Source organism: Phoxinus phoxinus (genome assembly GCF_949152265.1).
Source record: "Phoxinus phoxinus genome assembly, chromosome: 23".
In the NCBI taxonomy this organism is placed as follows: domain Eukaryota; kingdom Metazoa; phylum Chordata; class Actinopteri; order Cypriniformes; family Leuciscidae; genus Phoxinus; species Phoxinus phoxinus.
In genome coordinates, this window is record NC_136898.1 from 9,331,540 (window position 1) to 9,351,093 (window position 19,554).

Genomic DNA, 19,554 nt, shown 5'->3' on the forward strand with positions numbered 1-19,554 from the left:
CAAAACATGATCTAGAAGGAAATCCCCTTCATGTTTCCAGTTCATACAACACTATTTCCTTCTCCTTTTTTCTTCTGTAACCATGTAGACATCTTTAAGACTGGACAAAAACTCCCCCGAAAAAGTCATCCTCAGACTTCCCCCTAATCCCAAACATGCCCAATATCCTAAACTGACTTTTCCTGGCTGCTTCCGAACTTCTGTAGACCCCCTGTTGCTCTGGAACCGTTTCCCTCACCAGTTTTAAAGTGAGAGACATCAAGATTAGAAAGAAGCTGTCTGCCAGATGGTGCTGTTTTCATTGACCTTATTTGTGGTTTTGTGGCTGTTTTTCCTGTGGGGAATGTTTTAAATCTGGGGCCAGATTCTGAGAGGTGATGAAAATCATGAAAAGTTTGAGGTTTAAGGTAGTTTAACTTTAGAGGTTTCCTCAAAATTGACATCCTGACATGATATTCTGATGCTTTCTCAAGTTCAACATTTTGTTTGGCTTAGACTAATGTTAGTTAAAAGATCCGAATAAACAAGCTTTGCTGCTTTTTTAAGATTTTGTATTTATAATGACACCTTTATACTGCAAACAACTTGCTAAACCATTATTAATATAGGGACAAAAAACAATTATGTTATACTATACCCAAATGCTCAAGGAAAGAATAGGAAAGATCAGCTTCTTTTAGGGTTATCTTATATGAAGAATGTCTTCCAGACACACCAGCAATGAGTCACTAATGACATCATCAGTCTCATCAGCAGCATTGGTCACCTCAACAGAGAACCAAAGTCTCTGTAAAATGGGTCAAAAGATGTCTGGAGCCTTGGTCAAATCCTGCCCTGCCTAGAGCGTCCCATCTTCGGATCTCTCTTCCACAACATAAACATGCCAATGCATTGTTTTTATCCCCGGAGTTGTTTGAATTGATTCCTAAAGTACTTACTAATGGTGTGAGATTATTGTCATAGAGGTAAGGATTACTGAGGCGGATGGGTTGGGCCGGGTCGAAACAATGACTAATGGACGCAGAGGAAATCTGTTTATGTGTATGTGAGAGTTTCTACTATCCTGCAGAACCCACTGTTTGTGTTGGCCACCCAGAGCAACTGTTTTCCCCTGAGGCTGAGTGGGACAAAATATCCTGCTGGATCACGACCTCCCCTCCTTCTCTAAATCAGCCCCCTCAGGCCCCTCCAAAACTCTCATGGTGCATCTCACAGATGCCAGAAGGGACAGGGACAAGATGGTTCTCATGTGATGGCCAGTTGAAATGAACAAAACTGCAAATAAACGATTTCTGTCAGGAGTCAGGACCACTATCGTCAAATACGATTGACAATTAGCATACAGTTTGGATTGGCGGTATGGTTCCGTTCTGGGCGAGAACTCCCTTCGCATCCATGCAGCATAACATGGAGAAGAGCAGGGAGAGCAGCAATAACCCCGCTTAGGGTAAACAGAACAGAACCAACATGAATGCATGCAGATATCATTAATTCAAGATTTTAAAGTACAACATAATTCAAGAATTTATTCTGATTCAAGGGGAATCAGAATGCCATACTGACTGGGCGAGAGGTGGAGCTGGGGATGGAGGAGGGTCATTCGCTCCTTGATTTCTTAATCAGTATGTTTGTCTTGTTTCCAATTAAATATATAAACATTCTTTAAAAGTGATTAATAATGTATTCAATTAATTGACATTTTCAGAAAATATATCTTGAAATAAATATTAAGTTCTTGCACAGATCACTTTATAAAATATCTAGTAAATCTATCTGGTTTTAAGGGTGTAATGACATTAAGATATTTAAGATTTGTGTCCTTTTCTTTTTTTTCTTGTCTACAGTGATCATATCATTCCCAGACCACAGCATCATCTTACACAAATGAAGATAAATGTACACATAGCCCATTACAGTGCATTACAAAGACCTCATTTAAATCCGGACACACACACACACACACACACACAAATAGATAAATGTACACAGGCTCCATTAGAGAATATTACAGAGAGCCCATTTAAGCTTTTATTAGACTATGAGGTAAAGAGGATGTTTAAGCTAGAGTTGCATTTCTGAGGTGGATTTACTGATGTCTGAACTATAAATAGACAGACAGTCTAGCACAGACCACAACCACAAAAGCAGCAACAACAACAAAACACTCAGCAAGGGGCCAAAAGGCAGAGAAAAGTGTGTGTGTAAACTTGTAGATTTCTGGCATGAGATAAAATCAGTGCCTTTGCATGGACCACAACATGACTTACTGCATTATTGGCCACTTTATGATAAAACCTATAAACCACAAAACTAAAGGTTTAAAAGTCTAGTCCAGTGAGTCTATAATAGTCTGTATATATATAACTAACTGTATTAAATAATTCAAATGTATTACCATTTTTATTTATATAAATTACTAGACTATTTAGCGTTGTCTTTATTTAAAATTAGTAAAATAAATAAATTGATATTATAAATAAAAAGGCATATTTAAGGTATGACATGGTAAAACAATTTTACAAAATAATAATAATCATTACTAACACATTAAACTAACACATCCAGAACAAATGCAGTACTTGAGTAGTAGAAAAAAAGAGTTCAAAACAACTCAAATTGCCATCTAGGAGTCGGGGGCCGGGAATCTTAGTGCCACCCAAGTGGGCAAGAGTGAGTGCCGCAGTCGACTGGAAAACACGCCCCGATGCCAACAGTTCCATGGGAGGGTTGATGGTTGTGTGTGCGGTTTGTTGTAGGAACAGAGTAGGCTGTCTGCCAAAGCTCAGAGTGCTGAATTAGCAGTCCAATTAAACACACTCAACACTTGCACAGCAGGCTAATTAAGCGACCTTCGTTTAGAAGCAAACTAAATTGACATCCTTCTGGAGTGGAATCTTTGAGACTCTCAAAGGTCTCTCCAGATATTACAAACATCCAACAGTTTTACGCTGGAGAATCTCTATAGTGCCTTACTGTAATAGCAACGTGTGGTTTTAAATACGATGCTGAGCCAAGAGCTTTCTTTTTTACTGCCTGCAAAACATGCAGTTCCACACAACTCTTTTTATTGAGCATTATTTTTTTAATCAGATAAATACCACACAAGATGAGTCTAATTGGACTTACGCAAGCGTTTCCACACGTATGCAGACATGCAGCATTGTTGCACCTTTCTACACTTATATGTATACATAACATGGCAAATGGTACCTATGGTTGCACGTCCCCTGCCTGTCCACAGATTAGCCTCAGTGAGTTTTCCCAGGAGAACGCATGCCTGAAGTGCCAGAGACTTTGGAAATATCACTCTGTGTTCTATCAGGTTCTGTCCTGTCAGGCTGTGTCTAATCAGAAGACACAGATGCATGTCCATCCTCATGCGCGATACACATAATCCCTCCAGCCTGACACTAGCGAATGCGCGTCTTTCTCTCTGTGAGTGTATATTCCTCATAAACAATGAACGAATTGCTGTTTACACAGATGTATGTGTTTTATGAAGCTCACATGCACTACAAATATAAGCTTTCACATTGAAATACACACAAAGACACAATTTCTGATGAATGTTTTGGATTCCACATTGGCCTGCATATAATCTATGAATTTACTACAAAGATGGAGAGATTTCCTCCTAAGGACAGTGACATTATTGAGAAAAGGTCAAAGAGCATTTGTTTATTATGATTGCAGATTATCTGAGGGAATCCAATGAATGTCAAATCCATGCCAAAATGATTTTAGGAGCACTTCTGTTGTCCTTAGCCATGCAATATAAAGGAACTTATCTTTATGAAGAAAAGCTCTTTGATGTCTAGTTGGAAAGGTGTTTTAAAATGATATAGCGACTGGTCTGTAATTTCTGAACAATCTACAGGTTGAAACTTGGATGTCAAATATTAATGCAAGATTGGAAATTCTGTGAATTATATACATTAAAAATGCAAATGAGTCATTACAGTAGCCATTTTAGTGAAAACAAAAGGAGAAGCTCCAAAAACGATCAAAAACAGCATAAAAGAATCAGTCAAGTTTCCCATATGTGATAGTCTGGGGTGGGAGGGTACAGGTATATTATCAAATATTAGTGTAAAACCAGAAACATCTTCTTAATGCAGAATATAAACATCGTCTGGTGACAGTTTTTCAATATATTTAAAGAAATCTAATTTAATACAACTTTTTGTTTTATTCTTGGCTTTGTGCAAGGTCACAGGTTCATGTTGGTCTTGTTGGGTTTCACCGGTGTCAAATTTTTTTTTTTTTTTCATGTGCTGGGTTTGTATTTCATAGATGCAGTTCTACAGTTCTACTGTACCAGCTGCTGTATGCTGACATAACTCATGACATACACACACACGCACACACACGCACATTGCTAACCCAGTCAGGCCCAACAGCTATGCATGCACTGTCACTTTCAAGCTCCATATATATGCAGACATGTACTGTACACATACATGACTTACTAATAGAAAAGGGCAAACAGTGAAGTATTACCCACAACATGGGCTTGAGTGCAGTGAAAATAAGCACAAATATCACTAATAGTGCATTAAGAAACCAACCTAACCGTATTTAACTATACAATGCCATTAGGGATTTGATTGATTGGATTTTAATAAAAGACATAATTGACAAAGAGGCTGAATGCAATTACCGGTAATATTAATGTGCAAGCACGCACGATCAGATGCACGACCACCACCAGACACCAACCAAAAAGCACACAAACACAAACACACACACACACACACACACACGGTAAAACATTATGCCCCAAGGGAATGGAAAACAAGCTAGTGGACACTTGGAAAAAACATTTTCCCTATCCTGTGAGATGAGAAAGGAATGACGGAGTCAAATGTGCACTACTAAATACACAAGGGACAATATGAGGGTGTGTTTTTGTAGGTCATAGGGACATCACAGTGAGTGGATTAGATCAGTCCAGATGAAATTGAATTTTTCAGATCAATGTGGTCTGTAAGCGCTTAAGCATCTCTAAAGATAATACAACATTACAGAATATTAATTCTCATGGGTGAGATGTGATGGGGGTTAAATCCTTCAGCTGGCTTTGAATGCAGAACAAAACATTTCTGCAGCCATGGCGCAGGTAAACCCGAGGGCAGGAAGTAGAGACGACGGTGGGAAATTCTACATGACATGGGGCCATTCACACAGAACGTTTTTCTATTCCACTGTGCTACTTTTCCATTGTTTTTCAAAGTAATTATGCACTAGACGGACGTGTTTAACCGTTTACGTCTTTTGCAGCGTCTTGTGCATGACACGGTGTTCCAAAACAATTTGTTAAAGTCCCCCTGTAGTCAATCATTTAATCCCTTAAAACTAATTTTTGATCAACAAAATTACATATTTAAAAGTTTTTTTCCCAGTGAAATTTTTTATTGATGCCTTAAAATAGCTTGAAAGTAACTCTACGGTTCCATGAATATGCAAATTAGAACATCATACTTCAGTAAAGAAGGGCATAGGCTATAGTTCATCATAACATTGTAATATATATCACATAATTCACCAGCTATTTTGCTAAAAGAACCCGATTTTTCATATCAATAGAAAAATATACCGGGATAACCTGGATTCTCTTGAGACATCCCTGCTCAAGTTGACGTGATTGGTTACAACGTAGTTTGTGATGTAAGAAAAAGGCAATTTCAAACCATGTCTTTTTTCACTGCAGTTTTAAGAAGAAAATACTCCGCAATGGTGTTGACTATTACATTTTCCCTTGGCTCGTCTTAAAGCATATTAAAAACATCACATAGACATTATAAACAACATTAAAAACTTGATTTTCACCACAGGGGGTCTTTAAAAAAGATTTGAACGAGAATATCACTGAATTTTTAATGTAGCAGTTTTGACAATGTAATGTAATTCATTTAAAATTAACGGTAAGAATACAGAAAATCATTGTTTAAACTGAAAAACTTAATTCAAATCATTTTTAACAATTACTTTATTGACAATAAATTTATTTATACAATTTACAGGCCCAAATGTATTGTTATAAAAAATTTGCCACCTGTCCCAACAAATCCTCATTCCATCTTAGTGCAGGATAAATTGTAATGCCGTGCATGGTTTACCAGGCTGCTCGCAACACTGAAAATAAAATCCGTAACAGAAGAAAACATCAACATCTGTTTTGGTCTCATGAAAGAGTGGGGGTTGCACTGACTAGATAATCTCGCCTCATGTCCAGGAACTGCCATTTATAAACATTAGACCTAAAATTGTAGCATATTAATCCAACTACAGTACTTACAGCATCGACTGTCAGAAATGGCAAATGCATCCCATCTGACCAGAAGCGGGACCAGAAGCGTTGCCACGGTTTTACGAAAGTATCGAGGCTTTAAGGCCATTCATTGCAAGGATTTTACCATGGTTAGGCATTATGCTCCGTGTCATGACAATAGCACTTAACCATGGAATATTCCCCGTAAATCTGAGTAGCTTACTGTAGCACAGAATGGAAAAATCAATGACGCCACAAAGCATTTAGAAGCTGGTTCCTGGACCAGCACAGACCAGTCAGAACACCTGACGTCCAGTAACCATCAACCTAAAGACACCAAGCAGAACAAATGTCTCTCCCTTCTCTGTACAACACTTCAATATCCACAGATTCTCTCAAACACACAGGCAGTGAATCTGCTCCACACTACGGCAGGCAGGAGCTAAATTTAACTCAGAGTTGAGTGGAGAACATGTTCTCTGCCTCTGCTGGTTTCTGAGACACGGGACAGAGAGGATCTGAGGCGGAATGACCTTCTATGCAAAACACACACATAAAACAGCTGCAAACGTGAATCTTGATACAATTTCTTGCAAAAGCACACTGTAGTTTGCACATACAGAACTGAGCACAAGATTAAAGAGCATTTATTCAGAGAACTCCCAGAGTGCATATACTCTGTTTATTGATCTGCCTTGCTGTCTACATAAACTGCCATCTTCTAAAGCAACAAGCATCAACCTAAATACAACCTTGTAACACTATTTATTAGTGATGCAAAATATAGGCCTACTGTATAGGTTATTGGATCTTTAATTGTTGATTTCATATTTTTATATGCACATTAACTTTGATCTAAATCTTACTTAAAGTAACAAACTCAAACACATGAAAATATTTAAAATAAAATACATATCATTTAATAATGGTGTTAAATGTAATCTCAAAACAGATATCCATTCATTATAAAGTGCATGCTGTGATGCCTAAATTCACTTAATCAGTTATCAGCAATGATAAAAATAAATATTTTATTTTAAAGTGTATAATACATTTCTTTCAAATGTTTTTTTTTTTTCAAAAGCATTTAAAAAATCTTACAACTCTTGAATTTTTGAATTGGTTGTGGTTAACTTTTTTTCTGGGATCTGCAAAGTTTAATTACAGTGCTTCCTTAGAATGTTTGTTTTGTCGAGGCTACGGTATGCTAACAGCCAGGTAGCATGTATACTGTTCATAACGGCTGTCTCAGTAGTGTGAACTGTATATGTAGGCAGCTCACTAGGCTTTGGAGAAAAGCTATGTTTCTAACATGTCTCTGGAGTGTTTGGCACAAACAGTAGCTTATCAGCTGTCAAAGTTAAGAGTAAGAGTGTTAGCTAAAACATCATCCATCGCACAACAAACACAAACAAATCAATGATATATGACCTATACTGTGGATATATATTTCTACCAGATTCCTACAAACAAACACACACAATCTAGCCGCTTACCCCAATAAGCAATATCCGTCGTTTCACCGTCTAGGTTAACTATAGACCCGATGTAGTCCGGCTATGATTAACCCACTTCTATCCAAAATACCCTTGAATTTGGTTGGATGTCGTTTTTGCCAAAATAACTTGTGATATATGATATTCCATCATGTAAGCAAGTCAACAGTGATTACAAGGTGTTTGGTTTCATTTCTTTAACATGTTATCTACTTGATGACTCTGTTCTTGGGCTATGGTTAGACGTCTATTACATTTTCACTGACAGCCCAAAGTTTGCCTTGTTTTAGCCTAGATGTCAGGGCTGTGTTTGGACTATTAAACTTTTAAACGCAAAATTGCTTGCTGGGTACTGACGGTCAACTATATTAAGCACCGGGGCATTCAGCGCACTTTCCAAACACACGCAGTGCTCGTCGCCAGTGAGGTTATGTGAGAGGCCATTTCAAGGCCTAGAGTGGCATGACCTTTGACCTCAAGGGGCCCTCCAGGGGCCCATTACACACATCCACACACTTCCCCAAGGCTGCTCAATAACAGTAACGTGACATGACTCCTGATAATGGTCCTGTTTCACTGGGAGTCCAAGGTAAACCTGAGTCCTTTATAAACACAACTTGAAGCTGGTCCGACACTTACTCACTCGAGCCAGTGTCTGTGCAGTCTGACGCCTGACACTGTCAATCACAACAGTTTCAAATCCTCCTGCAAAGATCGTCTCTGTACAATAGACAAAAACATTGGCAATTGGCTTTACAATCATTTTGCTGACATGGAAACCGCATGCTATTTTCTAATGTTACATGTCTCTACGTAGTTATCAAACCACCTTTAAAAATGATCCGTAACAAAGCCTCAAATATTTTAAATAAAAACACAGAGATACACCATGAACTATCATTTCCTTCTCCAGACTTTCTAGCTCACGTTTCCAGAGGCCACAGAAGCATGAAACAAAAACTGTTTCACAACGCTAAGCAGGACATCACAAAACCTTCTGCAACCACAAACTCATGGAAATTAGACTTAATTAGAGAGATAGAGCCAGGGAGAAACAGCCATCTAAAACATGTTCTTTTCTCTCATTATCATCTGTTCATTTAAGGCCTCTCTGTGTGGTTTCTGTGGTGTGGTTGATTCTTTTGTGAAAGTTTTTTTTTTACCAGCGTGTGTGGCATAAAGTGAAAACAGCCTGTCATTATTTTTGGAAAGCTAAGCTTTGACATACTGGAAAGACCTGAGAGAAGTCATTCCCAGAAATCCTATTTTACTGTCTTGCATTGAAATAGATGCCTGTGAAGAGACATTCCGTGACTTCTAAGTGTGTGGGAATGAAAATAGGAAATAAAAAAAAATTGTTAATGTCATTAGGACTGGAATCGGAAACAGAAATCGGAATGGATAAAAAAAAAAGCTTTAGTGGAAACAGGAAAGGTAATGGAAATAGAAACGGAAACAAATGTGAAACAAACGGATGGGGAAAAGATGAATGGAAAGATGAATGGAAATGGAAATGGGAGAGGAAACAATTAAAATAATTGGAACAGAAATAAACAAAAAACAAAACTTAATGGAAACAGAATGTGAATGGAAAAAAACACACAATTGGGAATGGGAATCAGAAGAGTCTATGAAACTGAAGCAGGAACATTCAAAAAGAAAAGGGAAGTAGAATCTAAACAGAATCTGTATTAATAAGAATAACAACAGGAATGGAATCGGTAATGGGAATAAAGGTCTGCCTACCTGGCGAGTTTGAATTCATCATCACCCTGTCCTAGGGGGAAAAAAACAACAAAATGCTAATTACTGACGATATGCAGAAAGTGACCACAGATAAACTTCAACTTTGACATGTGACCTCCAGAGGTTAACTGAAAACATGAATGCGGCAACAATAACAGCTTCAAGAAGTACCATCAAAGTTCAAAAGGCCATCAGCAATGCATTCAATTTCAGACAGATGGCAATAAAATGTCTCTTTATCGCGTGAGAAATGGTTCTTTAAAAACTCATCATCAACTAACATCAACATTCCAACAATGATACACTGGCTTACAGTCTATACAAGAGAACATGTCTCTAGAAGAAGCAGAAAAGGTATCACAGAAACTAAACTGGATGTGTGAGCCTCTACAATCTGTATCTATCCAGTTGATTTGAGTTGAGTTTTTTTTTTACAGTGTGGGGATTGTTTAGAAGGAATACTTGTCCTGAGAGCTGATGAGGTTGTTTCAATTTGGCTGATCTCATGCTTTCTTATTGATTGAAGGCTCCAATTACACAAGAGAGCCAGTAGACAGAGATCCTACTCAGCAATCAATGGACGCTCTATTTTAGTCTTTGATTTCAGAGCTACAGTATGTCTGTACAAAGTGAATAGACCGGCTAACCTCAATCCAGTAACCGAGAAAGGGTCAATTATTGTCTTAAAAGTATAGATATACCAAGATACCTCGGAGTACAATGTAAACACAATTCAGTACGAGCATTAAGTACTAACATCAAAGTAAGTAGATTGTTGAAAATACATAATTGCAAAATATTTTTCTTCACGCAGTAAAAAAAAAAATCCCATCATATTTAATAGGCTCCCATTCTTTCTTTAATCAAGGGTTTAACCTCTAGCTCTAAAAATATTGACACTTTCAGGGAAGCGAGCGTTTATTTTTGGGTTGTTTCTGACCCTCATTCTTAGCTAGTCTCAGGGGTGTCTATGAACTGATCTAGTTGGGAGAGAATGAAGGCCACTCGACTAGCTAAAGGAATAATAGTTTTCTGATACGACCTACATATCGGCCTTGCATGTGATATTCTATAATAAAAAAAGGACCCAGAGGAAATGCTGGCCCTCGATGTCTGACCAAGAATAACTTCAACAATACATGAAAGTGTTAGTTGAGACTGTACAGTTCGAACCGAACAAATGTTCTTTTCAAAGGAATAGGGGAAAGATCACATTTTTCTAGATCCACTCCCTCACAGACCACAAGTTCGTTTGAGCAAGACCAAACTGAAAAAAAGGAGAATACCATTGCTCAGACAGAATCACAGTCCTCTGACACCAAAGGCAGTTATTTCTTCCTTGTATACCATCTTTAGAGCCTAAACACAAGTATGTGAATGTATTCTTAATACCACAAGCTATGCTATAGGGTAATAGCATAAACTGGTATTATCAGATTTATAAAAAACATGTACCGATTCTTTCCGAAAACAGAGTTAAAAAAAGTTATCCATGGTTGGATAATGAGTGAGCACATGCATCATCTCATTATCCATGGATAACTTTTGATTCACTATACGTTCGTGACTCTTTAGCTCCGCCCACAGCACGCCTCCAGGAACTCGGCTGTTTTCGGGAAGAATCAGTACAGCGTACGTTTACAGCGGTGTTTACATTATATGCACTTACAGTATGTACCGATTGCCATCAAAACAGACATTTGATGTCACTTACCACCTGCAATTCCAACTCGTGACCGGGATATTTTATCGCTCGGATCGCTCCATCTTTCAGTTTCAAACGATCTGCAAATCCAGCGTCGAACTGGGCCTTGTTTATAAAACATTTGTCACCGAAATGCCAGGAACAAACAAACACACTTCTACAACTCCGTTGCTGCCCCGGAAAAACTAACTGCATCTCCTAACGCTGGGTTCTTTGGGAAAATGAACAAGGTTATCTTTCCCATACAACCAAAAACACACTTCTTTGAAATTCAGCCTTTTATGACATCAGACAGGGCCATACTCGAGAAAAAGAAAAACTTACACGACTTCTTAAGGAGTGTATTTGGCACAGAAATAATCCGCCATACGTCCAACTCATTTTTTGAAACTTTGAGTAAATGTCAGAATGCATGAAATAGCATTAGACATCCACTTTAAACTATTGACATTTATATATCCCTTATGTCGTTCCAAACCTGTATGACTTACTTCTGTAAAACATAAAGAAAGATATTTTGAAGAATGTTTTTATCCATACATTAAAAGTCAATGGGGTCCAAAACAGCATTGGATTAAGTCAATAGTGTTGTGGATCCCACTGAATTTTACTGCATGGACAATAAAAAACACTGACATTCTTAAAAAAAAAACTTTTTTTGTGTTCCACAGAAGAAGAAAAAAAATTCCTACAGGTTTAGAACCAATTTTCATTTTTGGGTGAACTATCGCTTAAGTACTGTATGTTCAACTTGACCACACGCTTACAATGACACGCATTTTTGTCTGTGTTCTTGCTAAGAAAGCTTCATCCCAGGAAAAGGGAACTAAGGACAGGGCACCACATCAAAAGCCTGGTCAATTTACAGGTTTCTCTGTAACAAAATGATCTAATTTCCTTTACGTTTACATAACCCAGAAGGAACAATGTAGCTGTGCAAGCGTGCTCGTCTAGAAGCGCACCGTGACCTGGTCTGCTTTCTCGACCCCGGGGTTGGGGGAGGACAGCCCTGTTATCTGTTTCGCCTGCAGACGGCTGGACGGTGTGCAAGGCTGGATGAGTTCGGCCCTGTACTCACCACTCAGAGACACATTTGGACAGCTGCATTTTATCAGCGGTAGCCGAGGAAAAATAAACTCAGTCCAAGAAACCTGGTATGATCCCACGACCTTATACTCCAACATATGCATTAAACAAAACAAAATGATACGAAGACACATGCACATGTTGCAATATCTGCTTTCTGATACTAACACTCACTTTCAGATGTTAAGTACACAAACAACACAGTCAAGTACTTGTTTTAAATCATAAAGGTTTACTGTAACATCTCTATTTGCTCTCTATTTAATTGGATTGCTTTCGAGGAGAAATAACTGAGATGTTAAAGAGACCCAACTGATACAAATAACACATCTGACTAGATTTCAAAAGCATAATGCGACCTCAGACTGTTGTTGAGAGTGATGATAAGAGTAAGTGGCATTAAGGGAAAGTGGGGCCATTTTTGCGACCTCTGCCTGACTCAAAATTGAGTTCCAGGCAATAGATGTCCCCCGCTGCAGATTTACCGCTAGCCCGAATTTCACACACCACCCCTCACAGAGCCTGGAAATAACAGATATTACTCAAATGCTCTGTAAATGAGGCATGCATGCATGGGTTTGGTTTCACCATTTGTAACCCTAATCCTTTGTGTACAGAGTTATTTCTATCTTCATTTGCAAGATATTTCAAATAATAACCCCCCCTTAAAAAAATAAAACTGCTTTTCACGTGCACTCTCTTACTGGCTTTATTCAATCTGACAAGATAAAGAAATCAATAAAATGGAGGTGAGGTTCTGAGTTGCATGTCCTGTATTAACTGACAGGTCTGCACTCGGCAGATGGGGTTTTAATCGACCGTGATGGATGTAGCATTCGGAGGACAATCACATTGGTCAATGTTTTCTGGAATGTACTTAATCCGCCCTTAATCCCCAGATGTGTTTGACAACATCGACATCACACAATCTCAACATCTGAATCCTGAGTCCACCTGATTCTGAGGCCCGGCCATGAAGCGATGAAATGAAATGAGAGAAATGTACATCAAGTTGCATTTGGTATAAACGAAATCATTAGAATTAGCACGGTCACCTTATTTCCCTCCTGTGAGCGCTCACACTAGACAGGAGACTGGTCCGACTCAACCCGGGACCAGAGTCACAAGGTTAAGAAATGTCACACTGGATCACAAGGGGTGAAGTCAGGCCGTATGATCTCCGTCTCTTTCTAAAATTGGTTAATTTAGAGAGTGAATTAATAAACAGAGTTAAAAAGGAAACAAACAAAGAGAAAACTTTCATACTTTATCAAGTTAAACAAGGTACAGGAGATACGGTTCTTATGCTAATGTAAATAAAATGAAAGGCTCTAAAAGTAATAATACTGATATCATTATCTGGATCATTGCGTGTGTGTGTGTGTGTGTGTGTGTGTGTGTGTGTGTGTGGATCCATTTCGTTTCCTGAAGACATTTCAAATGGAAAGAAAAAACAGAAACCATCTCTCCATTCACACATAAACATGAACAAAATGTTTCCTAATTTATAATTAGATCACTGATATTGGATAGGAAATAGAGAAAAAACTTTAACAGGAACAGAATGGAGATAAAACAAGTGAATACAGTGAAGATTAATACAATTTTCATATAAATTGTCTGGCTTGATTATATAACAAATAAGATATGTTTAGAACCTCCCATGGTGGGTACGACCCACTAATCCTTCCAGCGAAGAAATGCCAAAAAGCATTGAGTGAGTGTCATGCAAATTAGATTTAAAAATATACTCTGTGACATAACAAACGGCTCTTTTTAAATGGAAGAATACGCAAAGAGAGCTCAGGCACACTACAGTAAATTAATAAATCTGAGGGACTTACATTTTCTCTAATGTGGAGGCAAACATGGAGGATGTGCACACTTACTCCACCGTACATTTGCCGTTCACACACACACGGACACAATATAAATCTTATCTAGAACCACCTAATGAAAGTCAAACAAAGAGACTAACATGGGAAAGAGTCATTCAAGGACACAGGCGATGTAAACATGATCGAATGTGGCGGTGAGGGCTGTTTTTCTCATTAGCCTTGAAGACTCAAGGTTGCATTTGCATCGTCATGTAACACAAATCAAACTACAACAAAATGTGTTTGTTGATAAGATGGGAGATTTGATCGGTGTCAGAGAGGAGTGTGTGGGCTCTCTCTGCTGGACTGATAAAACTAATGCGTTTGAGCTTCAGCCTGACCGCTTGCTCTGTAAATACACCTCAGTCCATCAGTGTCAGCACACACTTGATTTCATTAATCAAGACCCTAAGAAGAAACATCTAGGACCTTTTTGTTTCAAGAGAGCTAAAATCACCCACGGCCTTCAAAACATTGTATCACTACAATGAGCCCTTTGTTGAAACAGACTCAAGTATTCTCATGAAATTGAACATGACAATAAAGGCACTCTTTCCACAAAACCATTAAGAAGCACATCAGTTTTTAACATTGATCATAACAAATGTTTCTTGAGCACCAAATCAGCATATTAAAATGATCATGTGACATTGAGGACTGGAGTAAAGTATCCCATCTACCTTTGTCAGATAACCACCACTCCCTTCACTCAAGAAGAAACGAAACAGGCATTCTGTCCAGTTTGGACCTCAGTGTGAGAGATGATCCCAGCAAACAAGGTCTGAAACTCCAAATCTCCCCATTCCCCAATGAGAGTCACTGATTCAAGCATCAACAGACTGAAGATCCCCCTGTGCCAGCTCATGCATAGTGGAAACAATCTTGGCAGAGTGACAGCGATATGACCTCACATCCTCTCCTTTGAAATGTGTCTTTTTCTCAGATATAGCATGTCGTACAACAGCTTTATGGAACAAACATGTCATGTTGCTCCAAACGGAGGGGGCCGTAGTTACATCCTCATCAAGAACACCACTTTTGTCTTCAGGACCCACAACAGACTAAAGTCAATGGACACAAGCATGTAAAGCAGCTATTTCTGTAGGGTGTGTGTGTGTTGGATTGAACTGGGGTGTTAAAAACATGTTCTTCCCTCTCAGTAGCTCTTGAGTCCCCCTTGTTCGTTCTCTCAAAAACCCTCACCCGTCACACAATAGTTGTTTGTCTCCAAAGTTCCCGCTTGACTCTGGAGGAATGTCCGGCTTGAATCGGACACAGTCTGCACATCTTAACACTGTGCTGGGCCTGTGAGGGCACGACTTAAGTAATCCCAAAGACATTGTCACAAGTTCTCTCGCTGGAGGTAATACTGCGGTAGAGGAGTCAGTCAGTGGCCTCTACCAGATATATAGGAATGTATTTAAAGGTAGGGTAGGCAATTTTCAGAGAGGCTAGCAATCGCGAGCTAGCTTTGAAAGCATAAGATCCCTCCCTCCTTTCAGAGCGTCTCCAAAGCCACGCATCCTTCAAAACACATGAACGCACACAGCTGAGTCTGCAAAGCGTCACGAGAGACGGCGTTAAACTACCTCTTGACTCAAAACACATAACATTACAAAAATAATGAACATAAACAATTTAAAGAGCACTAACCTGTACCACCAGACTGCTGCAGGGTCATTTCGGCGTTGATAGTGTTGCCATTGAAATGCAAAAACTCGAATCACAAACTACTCCTAATATAATGTCACAGGTTTCCATCTCTTCCATATTACAGTTGTGGCGTGAACACAGCATAAGCTCATTGTTTTGGTTCAGGAGGAACTATGGCAGCCGTTTGTGTTGCGTTGACTGTCTGCTGACGCGCTGGTGACGTGTGATGTCTGCGCGAGCAGATGCGCGGAGGTATGAAAAAAAATACGCTGACAGGCAAGTATAGGACATGCAATGATTGGATGAACATTTTATGGTCCTACGCCTTCCATAGACAATAAGCTGACAATAAGACAACATAAGACAATAAGCTGACAACATAGACAATAAGCTGAATTTTCAGCATCATTACTCCAGCCATGATCCTTCTTCAGAAATGATTCTAACATGCTTATTTGTTCCTCACAAAACATTTCTTATTTGCAATGTTGAAAACAGTTGTGCTGCTTTATGTTTTTGTGAAAATGTTTTTTTTTTTGTGGAATTTCTCAGAAGAATAGAATTTATTGAAATAGAAGTCTTAACATTATAAATATCTTTACTCTAATTGTGATCAATTTTACGTCCTAATCTTACTGACCCCAAATTTCACTAAATTTACTATGGAACTAAAGACATTTTTGTTTTTATCACAAAAATGGCAGTGTGATTGTGCACTATTGGCTTAGGTGGTAATTTCAGAAGGTTTCAGCTGGGGACCAGGTGGCACATTCTGTCAACCAATAACAAAATAGAGGATTTTACCATGGAAAAGTAACCGCAGGTTTACTCCAAAACAATTAATCCTTAATTAACAATCCTTAATTAATTGCGGGTGTTGTCTAAACGCACATGGCAACACATTCCACTATTGCTGTCATGACTGCTGTCTCGTACAGTATGCTGAGCTGGTGTCAGTAATTATGTTTAATATGTTCTTCACACTAGGAGTTTCACCCCATAGAAGCCATGTATGCATCATGTAGAGCTACGCAATTTATACCTATCATTTATCCATTTTGTGTTTAACTTGCATCAGTTTACTAGTGCTGGGTGTTTCTGACGTTATGGAGATACATATCAGTGCAAAGCAGAGGTCCTGGATGAAAATGTATTCACTCAATGAATAAAGTAAAGAGGTGAAAATATAGTGTAACTGTATATTATCTTAAAACATAACAATAATGTAAGTTTATAATGTACAGTTCTTTAAATTTGCACACAGCTTATAAAACAACAAATACAACAGTAAAACTAACAAATATCTACAGACAATCTGAAGATAAACGTCTTCAGAAGTTTCATTGCATGTGGTATTAGCTTTTTGCAATAAGTATTGGGATGTTCTCCATTGCAACCATTTCAAAAACATACATGACTAGGCATCAGAACTGATGGCCACAACCAAGCATCAAAAAATTATCCACCATGGTACTTTGACTATGATATTCATGTGCATCAATAAAACTAAAAATACTATATTTATGGTATTTAGATGCTTCAGATAATACTATGGTACTACAACATAGCCATTTTGTAATGTAAAATTTCCATTTTACAATGTCCAAAAAACGTATTAGTTTTAGGCTATTAAAATATGGAAGGATATTTTTAAGTAATTCTGTCTATTTGCTATGCAAAATATCGAACAAACATGGTATTACCATGGTACTTTTTGGCATGCATGTTAGAATCATGCATAAAATCATGTTTTAAAATTAAAATCAAACATCATTCATTATATTATATTATATTATATAGGCTAATTGATCATTTCCTTAGCAGCTCCATATGAAAGCATCTTCTCACCTCAATGGGTAACTGTGATATTTCTTATAATTGTGTTTTTTTATATAATAAAAAGGGTCATTTTTAAATCACTATGAATTGTGGTCCTAGTTCTCCTCTATGATTCAGCGTGCTCTGCAGCAACATGCACTTTTAATGAATGCTGAAAGCACTGCAGTGTACGCTTGTCCTGCAGAGAGTGCTTCTGTGTGAACACGTCTGTCAGTGCGTGTGTCCGTGTCACTCGCTGCAATTCATAGCTGAAGACATTCCATCCCTCTATGCGTTCCCAACACTCCCCCAGCCTCGTGCGGTAAAAATAGCCCCTCTCTCACAAACACTAGAGCTGTGTGTTTGGGAATCTGGAGATCTGGGGTTGTAAACCAACAGGAAGTGGCTTCGTCGCCAGGCACTAAATGAGGGTTCTTTTTTCTAATTGTCACCATTACTGGGGAAAGATTGGAGGAATTTTCTTTCTTTTTTGTTAAGTTGCTCAAAAAGGCCTTTATGCGAGTACAACTGACTACCACTAAGCATCCTGGGACAGATATTAGTACCACAGCGCAAAGCTATTAATTCGGTCTGTGTTCCTAGCATTAAATGTGGCCATCTACTGCATCAAAGCCCTCTCTTTCTCTCCTCACAATAACTCCTTACAGGCAGGTGTCACCGTCAATGCCAGGACAGGCAGAGATCTCCCCTCAGAGATCAATCGTGTGGGGTGACGGGAGAATGTGGCATCATAAAAGCATGTTTTTAACAGTTTAAAGATGTCCAAATACTCCCAAAACTGACCCCTGAATTCCTCTGGATAGGAATTACAGTACTCAAAAGAGTTAAGGATGTATGTATAGAGTGCTGCAGCCGTGACGTCAAAACCTGGAAGATTAATTCACCAATTTGAGTCAAATAAGTTCTGTGGTAAACATAATAACTTGATGATACTTGGAAGTTTTGCTCTATAACCTAAATCACACATGCCCAGAAAACACAAATGTTGATGCTGTTATGTTTCTTTTATAAAACGTATGTTTCTAATAAATGACTATTAGATAAGAACGTTTTGGACGAGAGTGAAAAATACGTATCATCAAGTTATGTTTTCCACATTTACATTTGATTATAAACCCTATTATAAAAACCCATAGGAAAACCTCGAGGGAATCTTCAGGGTTTTGATGTCACAGCAACAGCACTCTATATGAAAGGCTATATTCTAAGATTCTCAAGAATGTAAAAAGGGCTTTACTTTACAGCATTTCAATGAAAACTAATAGTCACTCATCACAACACTGGCCCTGGCCATGACCATGTTTGCAAGTTAAAATAGAAAAAGAAAGGAAGAATGACAGACTGACCCACTTTTAACAACACCTTGGCATCGCTGAGAGCAGATACGGCTTATGCAGCATTTTATGAACCAAGAATGCTATGCAATATTCATAATTGAAAGGGGGGAAAAAACAGGTCTGTGTGGATTATTGTATATTTATTACGTTTACAAATCGACAATTTGCCTTCTCTCATTTATACATTCTGATTATTTTAAAAACTGAATTTGAATAAACCTCTAACCCTTATTTAATTAAACTTTGGGGCAAATCAAATGTAAAGCTCTACTCATAGGTGTAAGAATTTCAGGCATAATAATGAAGCCTTTCGTCCCACAAACTCACAACCCATAGATATAAATAAATCCCTTTTGGGGCTTCACAATGTCTCTGAGCTGCACTGACGGGAAGCAGACTGACAGTGATGCAAAAAGCATTCTCAGAAGTCATAACAACATGTTTATGCAATGCATGCTGGGAAAAGTGAATACCAGGACTGCCTGGCATCTGATGCACTCACCAAACTAATAAACACTTTAAATGCCTTACAGTCTCCTGAACA

The 19,554-nt window shown here is 38.4% G+C and overlaps 1 protein-coding gene across 4 annotated transcripts in view; it reads right to left on the reverse strand.

The window, feature by feature from the left end:
- stard13a (StAR related lipid transfer domain containing 13a) overlaps positions 1-19,554 on the reverse strand; it is a 60,421-nt gene that overhangs the window by 39,032 nt on the left and 1,835 nt on the right. The window contains exons 1-3 of one of the 4 annotated variants that reach the window (XM_079598981.1): positions 14,862-14,993; positions 13,360-13,494; positions 9,514-9,544 (exon numbers count right to left, since the gene is read on the reverse strand). In XM_079598981.1, coding sequence (XP_079455107.1) covers positions 9,514-9,535 — 22 coding nt within the window. In that variant the 5' untranslated portion in view covers positions 9,536-9,544; positions 13,360-13,494; positions 14,862-14,993. Of the gene's footprint in view, positions 1-9,513; positions 9,545-13,359; positions 13,495-14,861; positions 14,994-19,554 lie in introns of those variants that run through there. The other 3 variants (XM_079598982.1, XM_079598986.1, XM_079598983.1) reach the window with 3 other exon arrangements.